Source organism: Pelobates fuscus, chromosome 5, assembly GCF_036172605.1.
Source record: "Pelobates fuscus isolate aPelFus1 chromosome 5, aPelFus1.pri, whole genome shotgun sequence".
Classification (NCBI taxonomy): domain Eukaryota; kingdom Metazoa; phylum Chordata; class Amphibia; order Anura; family Pelobatidae; genus Pelobates; species Pelobates fuscus.
This window is the reverse complement of record NC_086321.1, coordinates 347,587,554-347,606,887: the sequence shown is the minus strand read 5'-3', so window position 1 is coordinate 347,606,887 and position 19,334 is coordinate 347,587,554. Positions and strand designations below refer to the sequence as shown.

At 41.1% G+C, this 19,334-nt stretch overlaps 1 protein-coding gene across 1 annotated transcript in view; it reads left to right on the top strand.

Annotated features, from left to right (window-relative positions):
* Positions 1 to 19,334, top strand: part of ADAMTS10 (ADAM metallopeptidase with thrombospondin type 1 motif 10) — an 87,591-nt gene that overhangs the window by 66,823 nt on the left and 1,434 nt on the right. Inside the window, exons 17-24 of the mRNA XM_063455869.1 lie at positions 10,196 to 10,329; positions 10,584 to 10,707; positions 10,980 to 11,060; positions 13,736 to 13,902; positions 14,152 to 14,278; positions 14,378 to 14,507; positions 17,350 to 17,554; positions 19,153 to 19,329. Of these exons, the coding sequence (XP_063311939.1) occupies positions 10,196 to 10,329; positions 10,584 to 10,707; positions 10,980 to 11,060; positions 13,736 to 13,902; positions 14,152 to 14,278; positions 14,378 to 14,507; positions 17,350 to 17,554; positions 19,153 to 19,329 (1,145 nt within the window). The remainder of the gene's footprint in view (positions 1 to 10,195; positions 10,330 to 10,583; positions 10,708 to 10,979; positions 11,061 to 13,735; positions 13,903 to 14,151; positions 14,279 to 14,377; positions 14,508 to 17,349; positions 17,555 to 19,152; positions 19,330 to 19,334) is intronic.

The following is a 19,334-nucleotide window of genomic DNA, read 5'->3' as shown; positions in this document are numbered from 1 at the left end:
TCCCTGGTGGTCCAGTGGCTGCTGGGAGGTCGGGCGGGCGGCGCTGGCGTCATATTCCAGCTCCCAGCCTCGCTCTGCGGGCGGCGAGTGAGGGAGCTGAGCAGAGGGCTCAGGGGGAAGTGCTCCCACGCCAGCGCCACCCGCACGGATTTTCACATAGCCGCCCGCCTGGCTGGACGGACTGTTAGCCGCAAGGCTAACAAGGCATTTGCCGTGGGCATTTGGGTGCGGCTTTTTTTGCCGCCCCCTGGAAAATGCCGCTCAAGGCAAATGCCTTGTTTGCCTCGCGGCTAAAACGTCCCTGTCCACAATTCCACGCGTAGCTCAGACAGAGAGCGTCCAGCTTTCACAAGGCTGTAGTGGAGACAGGGAGCAGTTTTCATACTATTCTGAAATTGTTTGACCACTTACAATAGAGTGGGGCATCGGGATACTCCTTGCACCATAACTACTACATAATTCCATAGTGGTTATGGTGCTTGAAGTGCTCTTTTAACCACTACATTGAGTAGGTTGTATAGAGAGCCCATTTAATACAACTTTCTTATGATCTCATGGCATCTTCCTCCAAGCATGCACTTATCTCTTGGTTCAGGTACAGGTTACCTTCTGTTTTCGCATGATACTTCCTCTCTGTCCTCCTTTAGAGTGTAGTAGTAAGTCATATGCTGACAACACACTTATTTCCTCACCTAATTACTCTTTTTGTATTCTGGATTATGTCAATAATTTCCATTCCTCAATCTTCTAATTGGATTCTACTCACTAATCAGAGCTTTTTCTTCCTCCAATAAGTAACCCACTTTTTCCACTATCTCTAGTGATCAGTGATACTATCATCAACTCCACCTAGAGGATCCTTATATCATTTTTGAGTCTAGAGTGTTTTCACACTCAGTCCGTCTGCAAAAATGTTTCCACCATAAACATCCAGCTCACATTTGATTTGTACCTATGCAAGATTCAGCGGTAGTATGATATTTTCTTCCCAATTCATTAATGCTAATGGAAAGCTGATGGGCCTGGTTTGTTATGAAACTGATTTTAAGTTTCACAGAATGTTACTGTAGGTGTTGAGGTTCAGTTCCTCCAAGTATGGTCAACTCAACCTGTCATCCTCCAAGAACTGTAAAATAAGTATCTTTACTTATTATTAATGTCTGTACCTACACAATTGAAAAACTAGAGAAAAACTCATGCCTTTCAGTTTTTCCTTTTTTTTTTTCAAGTCGTGTTTTTTCACGATGCTTGTTGGTGACCCAGATTGTTCCTAACCTTTCTTTTACCCTAATTCTAGTCTATATACTTATCCTACTTTTATCCTTATTGATGGATCTCATTTTGTTTCTGTCCGTTGTTGCTGGCTATCTTCTTCAAGACTGGATTTTCTACTAGCCAATGTAGAATGCTGCCTATCGGCACTTGATATATAAAACCGGCCCTCTCCATCTTCTATTTGCCCGTGTCCTGTTGGAATATGAACACACTATTATTATGCAAGCTGCTAAACTTGCAAACTTACGTAAATAAGAAGACACATATCTAAACATATATGATAAATTCTACGATTTGCGTCTCCACCTCATCATTAGCGTCTATTCCTACTGAACAAACCTAACTTTCTAGGAGTGCTTTCCAGCTACTTTTTTTTTCTGATAAGAATGCAGAGAACGCTGAGAAGTGCCAAGTTTGGATTTTTTTAAACCAGCGTCTTCTTCATTTGTCTGCAGACCCAGCCTCAGGGTTTTTCTGCAGACCAAGAAATATTAATATAGTCAGACCTCTTTTTTTAAGAAGATGTCCTTGACTGGTGCACTGTGACATGAGATGTAAGCACTAGTTTGATTGCAGCTTTTTAACTAATTGATGCCCCAGGGTGTCAGCGAACCACAGGGATGAGTTAATAGAGACAAATCAAGGGTCCTACACTGTGAGCAATTACATCATTTCTTACCCCGACTAATATACTGTGACGGGACACCCAATCGGCATCTTGCTAACAGCCTTCCCTAGCCGTTGAGGTATAGTGGACATGACCGGGAAATCCTTTTCAGCCTGCTGGAACTCTGTACCGGATCAGGGGCTAGCCACGTCCCGCTGAACTTTGGACTTTCACCTAATTCGGGCTAGCAATATCCGATCGGACGCTTTCCGGACACAATGGGCGCTCCAGGATGACCTTTCTGGGGATGTATGGCATGTGGGGGTTCCTATATGTATTACATGTGTTTTTGATGTTTTATATTTTTATGCTTAGTCATGCTGACACAAGAGATTCATGGGCATGTTGTGGGAGTGTTCTGGGCGTGGCTGACTGTACCCTTGCTGTGTATATAAGTGGGCCATCTGGCCATAATAAACCCAGACTTTTTCACCCTTCACTAAGTCTCGACTAGTGTTTGGGTGATACTGCGGTAACCTGTGCAAGATGCTATTATCACCCTGGAGCTGATCACAACTGGAAGGGGCGACCTAGGCAGTAGTAACCCATATACAGTGAAGGGTTGCATGCATGCATTAACAAGGAGTTGTTTCTGATATTTGGCCAACCGTATAATAATACTCAAGCTGTGTAAAAGATGCTGGGCAACGTTGTTTAATACAAACACTATGCTCCTATGTAATGGTGTATTTGGGCGATATCCTAATGTTCTCCAGTAGATTAGAGAAGCATCAGCCATCATATAAAAAGTGTTCTTAAAAGCCTACCAAAGAATTAACTTTATGTGAAGGGTGAGAAATTAATACAAAAAAATAGCAATATTGTTTTTTGGGGCTACATTTCTTCTGAAGCAGGCCTGCTGACAAATTGCTCCATAAGAGGTTATAGCAATGTAGTAAATGTGCCTCCATAAATGTCTGTCAACCAATTTTGTTGATCCAAAACAAGGCAAACAAAAATCTTGCAACTTCACTGTAAAGAGTGGTAGAGGAGAGTGTAAAAGTCACATGAATTACTCTCTATATTGATGCAAATGGACAGTTATTGTACACTGAATTGTCCTGATTTAATATTGTTAGATAAGCATTTCAAATTATTTAAAAGCACAGGCGTGACTAGAAACCACCATGCCCCGGTGTGAAAACTGCACTGGGGCCCCCCCATGTGACCCATTGGTGGCCCCCCTGACCCCCGCCATCCCCTCCACATGTTTCTCTGCCAGGCTCTCCACATGTCTCATTCTCCCCGCACCCCCTCAGTCCCCCATGTTTCTTACCACCCCCAGCCCCTCCATGTGTCATACCCACCTACCCCTCCACGTGTCTCTCCCACCCAGCCCATCCAAGTGTCTCTCCCACCCTCATACATTTGTGACAGACACACACACACACACACTGACAGACACATACACGCACTGACAGACACACACGCACTGACAGACACACACTCACACTGACTGACACACACACACACACTGACAGACAGACACTGAAAGACACACACTCACACTGACAGGCAGACACACACATTGACAGACACACTTACACTGACAGACACAATTACACTGACAGACAGACACACACACATGCACTGACAGACACACACTCACACTGACAGACAGACACACACACTAGCTCATAGACACTGACAGACACACACTCACACTGACAGACAGACACACTCACTAAAAGACACACACACTCACTGACTGGCAGACACACACACACTATCAGACACACTTACACACTCTTGTACACTCTCACAATTTAAATTTTTGAGGCCCACCCAGCCTCCCTACCTTTTGGAGAGCTGGTGTGGGTCCTCTCCGTGGGGTCCAGTGTGGGGCTGTGCTGTAATCTGGCAGTATCTCTCTCCTCCTGCGCGCTGTTTGGTATACCGGAGCTGGAATGATATCATATTCCAGCTCCCGGCATCACAGAGGGCGCCCGAGGGAGGAGAGAGGAACTGCCAGATCAGCCTCCCTCACCTGCATCCTGTCCCCCCACCCCCTTCCGGTATATATCGGCAGAGTAGGCACCAGCCATCCAAGTAAGCACGTGCCTACGCTGCCTCACTGGGTAAGAGCTGATTCGGGGTGCTCTAAGGTGGTCAGATGGCCACCTTCTGGGCCCCTTACTAGAAGTCTCCTCTCGGCGTCACCACCTTTAGTGGCTCATGGGCGCAGGGGTCAGCATGGTGGCCAGCCCCCCTGAAGTGACAGGCCCGGTAGACACTGTGACCCCTGCGACCGTGTTAGTTCCGCTACTGTTTTAAAAAATTTGGATAAACTTTTAAAAAGATTTAATATCATGAAAATGTATTTAATTTTGTAATGTTATGATTTTTTTTCTATAGTAATACATTTTTATATATGATATATTTTTTATATTTAAATATTTTGAAAAAAAAAATATTTTATATATTTATCCAAAAATATTAATATGCTATTAACATGGTTATTCACTAAAGTGAGAATTAAAGGTCAATTTAAAGTGAATTACAAATTCATTGTCAAAATAGCCAGACTCGAAAAATTCTCTAAGTTGGCTATGCTTTCCATTCAACTACTCTGGCCTTAAACTTTAATTTCACTTCAAACCACCTAGATTTACCATAGTCTGGTATCTTAGCAGTCAGACAGAAATGCTTCCTCAAGAAAGGAAAAATTGCCCAACCCCCATATAATATCTCCCAGATGAATGTCTCTAATCCTAAATTATTATTTACCCAGTCTAAATTACGGAGAGTATCCTAGGATATCCTGTATTGACCTTAATACTACCTAGTAACCAGCCTGTTTTGCAGACTAAATAAATTCAGTTTGGCTCGTTGCCTTTTATGACTCAGTTCATCTGTTTTGCTTTGTTTTTTATTTTTGTTTTTATTGAGATAGTGTCTTGCTTATGACCAACTGTATTTATAGTTCTGCATGAAATCTACAGCGTTGTTTTCTGTTATATTTTTTATTTTTATTTCTAGTTACTTTTTTCTCTTTTTTCTGTTCCTGTAGACAGCTAAGACTGTATGATTACAAAGTAAATTAATTTTCCCATGATCTTTACCACTACTAGTGCTTCTACACCGGATAACTATAGAAGAATGCCTGGTTACAAACTAAAGACTCATTTCAATTATACTTTTCTCACTACTAGTGACGATCTACACCTTACCACTTTAGAAAAACGCCCAGGTAGCTGTCATGGGATCCCATACATATATGTTCTTTGAGAGCTGAAGTAAAAAAGGTGCATTACCTTGAAAACGTCAGCATTTGTTTGTAAACATTCTGAAATATATTTGTAAAATGCTTTAACCGATTCACTACCAAAACTCATAGTGTGTGCAGTGCAGTCTGAGTGCCGAGGCACATTGTAATGCAAGGCCTTTCTGTCTTGGTCTCTGCGGGCAATTCTGGTGAGCAGGGCCGTATTAACTCTCCTTGGATTTACCCTTTGGCTACATACATTGAGCCTTCGTTCAGTCATGCTACATTTGGTTTCAGTACATTCGGCCGACGTTCGACCACTCTACATAGTCACTTTGGCTTAGTCCCTTCAACCTATGTTCAGGTTCAGGTACACTACATTTTCGTTCAGGCTCAATACATTCACCCAACCTAAATTTTCACTTTCATTTTAATACATTAGGCATACATTTGGCCAAGTTACATTTTTGTTTCGGCTCTGGCCATGCTACATTTTCATTTGATTCTGGTACATTTTGCCTACATTGGGCCATGCTTCATAGTTACTTTGGTTTAGTACATTCGGCCTACGTTCGGCCACGCTAAAAAAAATTCACTTTAATTTTAGTACTTTAGTACTACATTTTTTTGGGGGGGTGTTGTGTGTACTCTGTACTTGAGCGCTGGCCCTGCTATAGAGCTCCCTTGTCGGCTTGGACCCATGGCGGGTAAATTGGCTGGCTGATGAGGGAAATGTTTGATCTCCCCACTGGCCATGCCACTTCTCGCTTGCCGTGGCCTAATGGCAAATCCAGCAATGTTGGCGAGTGAGTCTGGGTTAGTTATGTTTCTGAAGAAAAATATGTCTTGTTTATATTATCTCTAAACCCTGGTCATTAGTGTAAAACAGTTTTTTTGTGCCTAAAGTTTAGCTGGTATTTTGCACATCCAAATGTAATGTACTGTGCACACTCATGACCGTAAGCAAGTTTGAATTAGAAACTTTATTTATGCATTCTAACTATAAGGAATGTGCCAGCTCAGTGTCAATCTGCAACATAACAACAAGTGTATTTGTTGGGATTAGCAGCAATGGTTCAAACATTAACCCCTTAAGGACCAAACTTCTGGAATAAAAGGGAATCATGACATGTCACACATGTCATGTGTCCGTAAGGGGTTAAAGGGACACTATAGGCACCCAGACTATATCATCTCATTTAAGTGCTCGGAGTGATGTGCCCTAGTCCCCTTAACCCTGTAAGTGAAAACATTGCAGTTTCAAAGATATTGTAATGTTTACATTGCAGGGTTAATACTGCCTCTAGTGGCTGTCTTCCAGATAGAAACTCGATTATCACAGAGTTTTACGTCATGAAACGGCGTTGTACATCCTTCAGTCTTTGCATGAGACTGTCCATCATCTTCAAAATCCTCATAGTAAAACATGCATTCATTCAGTGCTTTCCTATGGGGAAGCTCTTGTAAATGCGTTGCGCTCACTGCGCGTCCGCTTCAGGTCCTCTCTTGGCAGGACATCATGGGAGGAGACCGTGCCAGGGCCAAGGGATCTTGCCGATGGAATTAAGGAAAGTGTTAGAAGGGGAATTAAAATTATAGTTGACTTTCTGTTTTAAAACAGTGTATGACCCAAGGTGTATGCATATGGCTCAAGGATACTGTCCTATATTAAAGGTAGGGGTGAGGTTTTCTCATTTTTTTTGTTTTACATATACTTCATTTAACAAAATCTATCTTTCTTGAAAACTTGATGGGTTAAGGGTTACTATATTAAAAAAAAATTACTTTGAGGTGACAGTTGTCCTTTAAACACCTGACAGACTAAGTTCATCTCATTCAGGAGAGAGAATAGGCAAGACCAGCAGTATACCCAGCGTGACACCTTTAACAGAGGCTGTGTGTACTGGGTTTCCAGGAAGAGAGACGCTGAACTGTCCTTGCTGGGTGTTTTCAAAAAATGGCCCAGTGACCATATAATAAAATAGTAATAGAGAGATAGTAAATGCTGTAGTGGTTATGGTGTCTGGAGTATTCAGACGAAATTGCAGTTTATTAAACATTATGAAGAAGTGAGGGTGATACAAATACAATTATGGAATTCAATAATGAACAAATGTTTGTTTTCTATAAAGTTTAATGAATATGTGGGAAAAAAGTGGTGTGCATGTAACATGCCCTGCTGTACCCTCACCATTCTCCCAATTCATATTCTGTGTCCTGCACCCCACCCCCTCTTTGCCTTGCTGGGATATTTCTCCCATCGGAGATTCTAAGTAGAGGAATTTGCTGGAGTGCCCTACTCAGCACATTCCAAGAGGGCAGAGGTGCAGAGGGGAAATGAGGCCAGGAACAGAACTTAATACAGTCCAGATGCAACGAAATTCCTCCAGTGATCAGACACTGGGAACCCTCTCTCTCCGAGGGGTCTGAACCATTCTGGGGTCTCTCAAACTTTCAGTGTGTGTTAGGGATGCACAATTTCGTTATTTTAAATGTTTAACGAATATCAACCCTTTTGTTGCTGTTGTATTTCCTACAGCTTGAAAATACATAATAACAAATGCTTTGAGTTCTTAAACTTTGTAATCTGTTATGTCTTGGGAAATCGTGAATTTCTGTACTGAAATGACCTGTTTCACATTACTTGTACCGCAATAAACACACAAGACAAAGTACAGACACTTGACTTCTGGATCTTCTTTACATTCTTTAATTGGTCTGGACCAAGAGAAGCAGGGTTCAGATCTGGTCACCAGTGTGTTTGCAAATTCTTGGTGGAATTTTTGCATAATTCGGAATGATGTTTTTCTGTTGTTTTGATTGTTGGATAGATATATTTTATCCTCTCTTAGTTTTTTCTGAAATGTGTAAGTGAAGCCAATATTCTACCAATCATGCATGATACTTTGTTGAATTATAGTCAAAACAACTTTTTGTTTTTCCCAGAGGCTATTGGATAACACCTATACAAGCACAGGGTAATCTGATATCGCAGACCTTGTAACATTTTAATCCCAGATGTGCATTTCTCCATTGTAGTTATGGTATAGCCTAGCCATCTGTTTCCAATGTCAGCCAGACTCCTCTCTGGCTATGTCTTTAAACATTAAAGGGACACAATAGTCACCAGAACCACTACAGCTTAATGTAGGGGTTCTGGTGTCTAAATATTGTCCCTGCTGGCTTTTTAAGGTAAACAGTAAACACTGCATTTTCAGAGAAAACATTACTGCCTAGGAACACCTCTAGTGCCAGTCTCTCAGACGGCCACTACAGAGGCTTCCTTGGTCGGTGCTGCACAGTGTGCAGCACTAATGTTCAACGTCTCTACACACTACATGGAGGCGCTGAACATTCTTCATAGAGATATATTGATTCAATGCAACTCTATGAGGAGATGCTGATTGGCGCAGTGCAGCGTTTTGCTGCGCATGCACAATAGCCTCCCAATGCTTTCCTATGGGAAGGCATTAGATTGTCTGATATCAAATTTGATGATCTTAGCCATTAAGGAGATGCTGATTGGCGCAGCATGGCAAGACAGGCATGTTTGTATTCCTGACACTATACTGTTCCTTTAAGTATATTGAGTTTCCTGAGTTAGCAGTGGTTAGCCCAAATAAAATGTCTAATTTTCCCCTGCAAAATATTTTTCATTGAGAAGGACCGCTTGTAGAATTTTTGTCAGGGTTTAACTGGTGAGAAAAATTTTAAGGTTGCAGTAGACCACAAAATAGCAGGGTTATGGTTCTTCAGCGAGGGGAGCCCTAAAATCACTGGGGAAAAAGGCTGAAGGCACCAAATCAAATGATCATAGTTCAGAGTGCTTTCCTATGAAAACATGAATGGGTATATTATTCTGAATAAATGGGCTAGATTTTATAAAAGAGCTATTGACAACCTGTATGTTCATAGATTTCGCTTTATTATGCATCGAGATAGACAGTGAATGGACAATATTGAAATTGAAGTCCAAAGAGCAATCACTGGCGCCAGAGTCAATATTGGCATTGCAGTCATTGGTTTTCTTGGTCCACTGTAAATAAGAGCGAAACTGAAAAGGGAGGTATCGAGGTAGGCCGTATAGATGTTATTTGGTTAGATGCCCAGCCCACTTACCCTCCATGTTTATCTTCCCTCTGCGCAAAAATTCTCAAAATGATTAGGACATCCATAGTGCAAGCATAAATTGCTGCACCTTCTCTGTTGTAATTCAGGAGGTAAGTAGCCTTGAACAAGACCAACCTGCATGGATTCTTCTCCTATGATAGTGGGGGAAAGGGCACAATGTCCAGCATGGTATTACAATATAGACTTTTACAAAGAGTCTTTCTTTTAGGCGATGATCTAGGTGTATGTTTGCTGCAAAAATGGCTCTAAGGTTTCTGGAATTCCGAAATGAGTGAAATCATCTTTTAGAGATTAGGATACACCAAGCCGGAACATGTTCATAAGCCCGATTTCATTCCAACAGATGACTGTAATATATCACTTGATGTAGTCTTCATTAGGTCTACAAACTACTTGGGTTGTTTCCTATATCTTAGGATCAACATACATTAAGGACATAGCAACAATAAAAGTATTCCAGGATTGAATGAAGGGATCATTGTATGCAAAAGGTTGTGTGCCCATTCTTGTAGAGGCCCTGACAAGTCAAATAGTAATTCACATGCCATGGACATGGAACTTGTGCTTCCGGGGTTGTAGCATGTTCTTCAGGCAAAGGAACCTTATGAGCTGCTGATCTGACCAGTGAAGAAGGATCCGAAGAGACTTTATATGGGATGAAAGGAAAACACCCTTATGTGTTACCGGCACACTTCTGCATCGTTCTGCCCAGTTCCTCTATAAAGCACGTCAAGTTTTGTGCATAGGTGGTGATTATGCCAATGGAAAAAAAGGCTACGAACTCTATCTCCCCACAGCTCATCATCTTCAGCCATGTCTTCAGCCATGTCTGTTTGTAATCCCTCTTAAATCATGACATCGCTGTTTACCGATATGCCTCCAATCTTATACTTTCTTGCTTTCCTAATTTTTCTTAGGTGGAGTTAAAGCATGTTCATTGAACTGTCTAGCTGAAGGATTCAACTTCTACACTGAGAGAGCAGCGGCTGTGATTGATGGAACCCTCTGCAGACAGGACTCCTACGATGTGTGTGTTAATGGGGAGTGCAAGGTACGCATACAGAAAGGACACTAAGCCAATAGGTAGATTCATTTCACCGATATAAAGCAATAAAAATATGTTTTTTTTACTCCATGGTCAGGCTGTGAATGTGAGTGCTTTCAATAAGTGGTACAGGGCTGATCTTGCAAGACATTCTTATACTATCTACATTCTTTAATCCAGTGAGCTTAAAGCACCAGCTGACCAGCTCATCACAAACTCTGTTGTTATTTCATTTGCCTTTTTAATATGTTGACCTACAGCATGTTGGCTGTGACCGGATCCTGGGATCAGACACCAAAGAGGACAAATGCCGCATATGTGGAGGAGATGGTAACACATGTGAAACCATTGAGGGTATATTCAACCAGTCACTGCCAGAGGGAGGTGAGAGAGAATATTTAGTTTTTATTACACATATAATAATACCATATTTACTCATTTGCCTTTTTAATTGCCTTTTTAATTGATATAGTACCTAGCTCAGTGGAGTGATTATTTTTTTAACTGTCAGAAGGGCCTTAAGTAACTGATTATTGCATGCGTTATAAAATATACGTTATAATTACGGCAGAACAGATGTATAACTTTTGGCACTTGTGTTTTTTTTTTCCAACTCTAACATCAAGTTGCTCTTTTTACCGTTAATATTTCTCAAGGATATGAAGAGGTCATCTGGATCCCTAAAGGCTCAGTTCACATTGACATTCGCCAACTGAACCTATCTCTTAATTACCTAGGTAATGTTTATCGTATTTTTATATATATGAATCAAGCCTTAATAATTGAGAACCTGGTACCTTAGTATTGGTTCTATGCCTACTATACTACATCAGAACAAAAATTTGACTTTGTCTCCAACGCGACTTCAATTATTAAAAGCCACATTTTTGCTATTTTTCTTTTACTATTTACGTTCCTGATACTTCTTGCTGCTGTGGTTTAGCAACCCCCCTGTAGTCTACATTGTTCTTTGCTTCTTCCGTGTACATGTTGAGACTTTGAGACTTTAACACTTTGTCGGCAAACTGCTGATCAACATTAACACAGTGGTGTGCTACTGAATTCATTGAGCTGTCATGCATGTCTATGGCATGTCTTGGCAGATACTGCAGGCCTCCAACTCCGATTAATCACAAGCATCCAAAGTATCCATTAGTTAACCAACTGACACTAACATCACAGCCAGGCATTCACATGGCACCCACAAAACACCCATATCACATACAACACATACATTACCCATATCATATACAGTACATCACACTGAAATCACACATGACACCATCATAATTACAATCACAACAACAATTCCAACAAAACATGCATGACACACGGAAGCAGTAGGTGGAGATGGACCTGTCTAAAGAAGCTTACAATCATATAGTTTTGCCACCTTACCAGATTCCCTCTAGAATGTAAGCCCGTTTTATCAGAGCCCTCAATACCCTCTGTTCCTGTACATGTCTGTTAATCCACCTATTGTACAGCGCTGCAGAATTTGTTGGCGCTTTATAAATAATTATAATAATTATACTACAGTACTCATATGCATATCATTTACAGCAACCACATAACAATTAGTAGCTAGCATTTACAATATGGATATACATTATAAATAACTTATTCCCAACAAGGACGGAGACACTTGACTTTAGGTCAGATAAAGTATGTGCACAGATCAAAGGAATGGTCAAGGCTTAGCGGCAAGTTGGTCAGGCACAAAACCAGCATGCCACACTGCAAGCTTCACACAATGCTACCCACTACCCATATGCCCCAACGTTGTAAAGCATTAAGTAACCCTTTATTCCTTTACCCAATTCACGCTGGAATGCGGTCTGCGTTTTTCAATGTTAGCCGATGGGAGACCTAATGTGCATGCTACAGGCATTAGAGGTGCTACCTGGAGTTTCATGGAATTTGACTCTGTGAAATGACGCTAGACACCCTCACGCTCTGCAATAGGACATCCAGCTTTGTTTCACGGATTCAAACTGCGTGAAACTCCAGGAAGCACCTCTAGTGGCTGTTTTACATTGCAGGACTAAGGGAGACAGGGACACTGCATACAGACCACTTCAATGAGATGAAGTGCTCCGGGTGCCTATAGTGTCCCTTTAAGAATGTCTAAATGCACTTGAAGAGCAACATTGTGAATACCTGTCTAAAATAAACACATGGAAGGAAATGTAAAACTGAGATTAGCAAGCACTGATGAATGATAGCTGGGATATATTTATCTCTGTCTTGGGCTGGTGCCAGAACTGAAGAGAGTAGTGTAATATACACCTTTAGCAATGTAGTACACATGAGTGGAGCAAAGAGTGTCTGATGTCACTGTCCGAGTGCTGTGACTGCTGTGTTGCTGTTTAACCCCTTAAGGACACATGACGGGAATTTTCCGTCATGCTGGATTTTTACTTCTGAAGGGGTTAATATGGTAAGCCGGTGCCAATTATTCACAAAACTTTATTTAACAATATACCACAAGCTGAGTGTTGTCAACAAAGTATTCCTAAACATTTTTGTTGATTAGTTATAAAGTGTCAACAAATTTCACAGTACTATAAGTGAACTAAAAGACAAGTATTTGTAGCGAGCTGAGTTGGACGCACAGGAACAGAGGGTGTTGAGGGAACTGCTCAAACAAGCTTACACTTATCAAAGTGTTATTTTCTAAAAACTATTTACAATATACAAAATTATAAAAGAAGTGGAGTCACCAATGGAATGGGAATGCAGGTTCCAGGGTGTCCATGGTGATTGCCCCACTTTTAGAACTTTGCATCGTTTTCAGAACATAGCACTTTGATACATTTCTCACAATGCATAAATCTGTGACAGAAACAAGCTACAAACATATCTGGACACCCAGAATGTACACACTACCCACTCTGAGTCCGGAAAGAGACTTATTTAAAGAGGAACATTGCTTGTCCTTATTTTTAACAGTATGTCTTTCAGCATCTCTTGCAAGACAAGTATCTACAAACTAACAAAGTGTTTAGAAGAACATACGCTTAAAGGAACACTCAGAGTACCATAACCACTACAGTGCGCTGTAGTGGTTATGGTACCAGAAATACCCTGACACCCCCCTTTTGCATTTAAACAAACCATTTTCTAGATGGTTGCAGACTCTCACAGAGCGGCGCCTTCCACACCCCAAGTAAGAAGTCACACAGTTTCACTTAAACAATTTGACTATTTAAAATGGTGTGTGCCAGGGACTTCTTGCACCCAAAGCTACTACTAAACACTGTAGGGGTTATTGGGATTGGAGTGTCCCTTTGATTAAGTAAAGATAATGTTTTACAGAGCATTAGCATGTCTGTGTTATTAATATTGATATATCAGCTAATAGATGTCAAAGGCAAAACAAGTTCTTTAATATTATCTTTTGATTCCACAGCACTGATGGCAAAGGATGGAGGTCAATATTTTATCAATGGCAGACTCCCCCCAGACACACCGCAGAAATATGATGTGGCTGGGACCACTTTTCACTACCGGAGACCCCAGGATGAGCCTGAGTCGTTTGAAGCATTGGGGCCTACTAATGCCACTTTGGTCATTATGGTAATGATCTATATTCTAATTGTACATTTATATCAGGCAAATTTACACATGAATTCCCAGCACCTATTTAATTTCCTATAGGTATTAACGTATACTGGATCTATCTTTCCCATACATCCTGTACACCTATGCCTCACTCTGTCAGATTTTGCTTCATGCTTTATAATTAATTAATGGTTCTTGTTTTTTTTTTGTTTTTTTTATTCTATGAAATCGTAAAAGTACTAAACTGAGCTTCTTTTCTTGAAGGTGATGGTGAAAGAAGAGTTTCCTGGGATCCGCTATAAGTTTAATGCTCCAGTTAACAGAGAGACACAAAATGGATACACCTGGCATCTTACACCTTGGACGAAATGCTCTGTCATTTGTGCTGGAGGTGAGAAGATGGATGACTGTCGCTATACATCCTGTTATTGCATTCTGTATTGACCTATGCCTCCGTGCAGTCCTAGAGTTTTTTCTGCTGTCTTTTCAGGGGTGCAGGTGCAGCGTGTTCAGTGTAAGAAACTGGCTGACGGAGCTGTTGTTTCCGACGATATGTGTGATTCAAATACCAGGGCTGAAGAGAAGCAGCGGCCGTGTAACACTGAGCCATGCCCCCCTGAGTACGTTTTTTTTTTTGTAAAGTAAACCTGTAATACATAAGATACTCTTGCGGAGTGATGAGAATTATAGTGAATGGGTCAACCTTCAAATATATGGCAAGATCAAAGAGTTACAAATACTCTACTGATTTAAGTAAGTTCTGATATACAATAGAAAGAGGGAGCCATACATATGGTATACAGCTACCACACACACATCACATATGGCCAGCACACACATCACATACAGCCAGAACACACCACACACACATCACATACAGCCAGAACACACCACACAAACATCATATACAGCCAGAACACACCACACAAACATCACATACAGCCAGCACACACATCACATATAGCCAGAACATACCACACAAACATCACATACAGCCAGCACACACATCAAATACAGCCAGAACACACCACACAAACATCACATACAGCCAGCACACACATCACATACAGCCAGCACACACATCACATACAGCCAGAACACACCACACAAGCATCACATACAGCCAGCACACACATCACATACAGCCAGAACACACCACACACACATCACATACAGCCAGAACACACCACACAAACATCACATACAGCCAGCACAAACATCACATACAGCCAGAACACACCACACAAACATCACATACAGCCAGCACACACATCACATACAGCCAGAACACACCACACAAACATCACATACAGCCAGCACACACATCACATACAGCCAGAACATACCACACACAGCTAGTTGGTCAGGCACAAAACCAGCATGCCACACTGCAAGCTTCACACAATGCTACCCACTATCCATATGCCCCAACATTGTAAAGCATTAAATAACCCCTTTTCATTTACCCAATTCACGCTGGAATGCGGTCTGCGTTTTTCAATGTCAGCCGATGGGAGACCTAATGCGCATGCCACCGGCATTAGAGGTGCTACCTGGAGTTTCATGGAATTTAACTCTGTGGAATGACGCTAGACACCCTCACGCTCTGCTATGAAGAAAGGTTAACAAATTTAAACCTATTTAGTTTAGAAAAACGTCGCCTGAGAGGGGATATGATAACATTATACAAATATATTCGAGGCCAATACAAACCATTGTGTGGAAATCTATTCACAAACCGGACTTTACATAGGACACGAGGTCATGCGTTTAGACAAGAAGAAAGAAGATTTCGTCTAAGGCAAAGGAAAGGTTTTTTTACTGTAAGAACAATCAGGATGTGGAATTCTCTGCCTGAAGAAGTGGTTTTATCAGAGTCCATACAGATGTTCAAACAGCTACTAGATGCATACTTGCAAAAACAGAATATTCAAGGATATAATCTTTCAATGTAGGGTAATAACTGCATGATCCAAGGATAAATCTGACTGTCATTCTGGGGTCAAGAAGGAATTTTTTCCTAGCTTGTTGCAAAATTGGAAGTGCTTCAAACTGGGTTTTTTTTAGCCTTCTTTTGGATCAACAGCAAAAAACATATGTGAGGAAGGCTGAACTTGATGGACGCAAGTCTCTTTTCAGCTATGTAACTATGTAACTATGTAACTATGTAATAGGACATCCAGCATTGTTTCACAGATTCAAACTGCGTGAAACTCCAGGAAGCACCTCTAGTGGCTGTCTGGCAGATAGCCACTGGAGGCAATCTTAGTACTGCAATGTGAACATTGCAGTTTCTCTGAAAATCCCATCACATACAGCCAGAACACACATCACATACAGCCAGAACATACCACACTATAGTCACCAAAACAACTTTAGCATAATAAACAGTTTTGGTGTATAGATCATGCCCCTGTGGTCGCACTGCTCAGTTCCCTGCCATTAAATCCCTTTGTTTATGCAACCCTCGTCACGCTTCCCTGCATGTGACTTACACAGCCTTTCTAAACACTTCCTGTAAAGAGTCATCTAATACTTATACTTCCTTTAATGCAAATTCTGTTTAATTTAGAATTACTTATACCCTGATTTGTTAATAGCTTGCTAGACCCTGCAGAAAGTTTAAATGTATAATTAAATGTCAATTTACAGAGCAGGAGATTAAACTAAGTTTACATTTTTTTCATGCAGGCTGTGTCAGTCACAGCTAAGGGAGGTGTGACTAGGGCTGCATTAACAGCAACAAACGTGATTTAACTCCTAAATAGCAGTGACTTATCTATACACCATAACTACTTCATTAAGCTAAAGTTGTTTTGTTGACTATAGTTTCCCTTTAACTGATACATCTGGATACACCAGGACAGAGAGCCCCCTTTGGAAAGCCACAAAGGTGCAGATGGTGGAAAGGTTTATTAGAGTGTAGTGCAAGGAGGAGAGGACCCACAATGAGAGGAATGATTGATATATTTAAACAGAACACGTAAACCCAACAGTGGGGCTGTCATAGGAATAATTGAAGGGCAATATGGGAGTTAAGCTAACAAAGGATGGTCATTGGTAGGGTTGACAACTGTATCGCTAAGTAGGTAAGGAAACAATGGCTTGGAAAGTTGGCCACAAACCATAAAAGAAAAACTACATGAAAGAGTTATTGGCCACCTTTGGACCTATCTGCTGTCAAACCACTTCCTTCTAGAAAATAAAAATATGTCTAAAATGGGTGTTCGTAAGTCTACACCGTTTTTGCATCAAATTGAGCTCAGTATCTGATTGCAGGTAAAGATAGAATATTGATTTTATTTTGGGGTATGTCTGACTCACAAATATTTGGTGTCTTGAGTCTCAGTTTGTTTGAAAATGCATAACACCGTTAATGACAGAGTACTCAATGAGTATTCATTATCTATTTTTCCTAGTTTGACCATTACTTATGTATAACTAAGCTGTTCCCCATATCAGGTGGGCAATAGGACCCTGGTCTGAGTGCAGCCGTAGCTGCAATTCTGGAGTACGCACTCGCAGTGTCATCTGCCAACGACGGGTATCAACTGGTGAGGAAAAATCTGTGGATGATCGGTCGTGCCCTCAATCTCGCCCATCCATGCTGGAACCCTGCAACACAGACAGATGTCCACCAGAGTGGGTGGCTCTTGACTGGTCTGAGGTAACAATGAGAATACGTTTGCACATGATCTTATTCTAAAAATATGTCACTGCCTCCACTATGTCATCTAGTATGTGAATAATAGTAATGAAATGCACTGTTGATGAACGAATGCTCAAAAATATAGCAGGTAAATGGATCCCTCGCATAACAGCAAACAAATACCACTCGATTTACTAGTATGGCAGAAAACCAGAGCAATGATCAATGACTTGCACAAGTATTTCTCATGAAATATTTGTGAGATCCACTAATGAGACTTGCAGTTTTTAGAAATGTAATTTGACCTGCAAAAGAACAGGATAGACCCAACGAGTGGTCTCTCCTTTTATTTATAGGAGCCCAGGATATGCCCAGTACTCGGTAACTTGTTAAAAAATAATAATAATCTTGGCCCCCACAGCACATACATTGTGTTGTTCATTTGCCCCAATGGGCATCATTAGGCTCCATTGCCCCCATCTCTGAGTAGCAAGGGACCAAATAAACGTCCCATAAATATGTCTCTACTTCTCATCCTTTAGAGAGTGGGCCCAATACAGCTAAAGTAAGTGATATTTGAGAATCACAGCATTGTGATTGGCTGGCTTCCAAGCCAACCACTTACAACGCTCTTACGGAGTTTTAAAGTGTGAGAACACTTTTATAAAGGGCATCGCTGGGCCCTACAGGGTCCACATTATTATTTTATAACATAGAACAGGAGACTCGGCATCCCCATGACCTGTAATATATTGCTCTGCTGCTCATGGGGTGGACAAAAGACGAGAGGCCACCCTTCTTGTTAATTTATTATAGATTATATTTATTTTCATTTTTTTTTTAAATCATGCCTAATATTACAAGCTGTATATACAAATAAACACATAAGGAACTGCACTCATTCACATGAGCAAAAAAAGGGTGCAACCAGGCCCAGGGCTAGCGCAAACCCCAAATAGTTGAATCCAATTGAGAAGAAAATGTTTCAACCCTACAGTGGCTCTTTTACAAGCTTGACAAGGACCCATTGTAGGGTCAAAACGTTGCTGGATTCACTTTATTGCAAATAAATGTGCCTTATTGAGTTTTGATGTGCCCTGACCTGTTTCTTCTCAATTGGATTTTAATATTATATGCTAAGCATGTATTTCATTTTCAACTATCTCACATTCAGTGCCACACAGGAGAGCCCAGTGCTTCACTCTTCTCTCCACTGCATTACTGAAAGGGTTAATTGTACAGGTATATCTCACCTATTCGGAGCACTTAAAACTGGCTTTTGGTTTCCGTGGTTTCCTATAGGCCTCTTACACTCCAGTTTTTGTGATTATTTAATTGTTTACTTTCAATTCACACACCCACATTTTACTGTATTGGACATAGTTGAAAATAAAGTACGATTAAATATTGATGAACCAAACCACAATTTCTCCTGCAATGTTCATATATTTGAGGAGAAAAGACTACTGCCCCTTATATCGATGACATTGTAAATGCACATCGGAACAATGATTGGAATGAAGATAGCACAATAAATGCAAAAAGAATATAGTGAATAATGTTTATCACCAGCTGCGTTGGAGTGAGATTGAAAAAGTTATGTCCTATTTATACAGTGCACCCCAAAGTGCGGCCCGGGTTACAGACACAGAGTAATCCTCTGCAAAAGTGGAGATCATGAAAATACCGTACCCGCATCCCACTGCATTGCCAAGGACAAGCCTGCAACCAGCATGCGCTGTTCCCTGCAAAGATGTCCGCCGCCCCGCTGGGTAACTGGAGAATGGGCAGAGGTAAT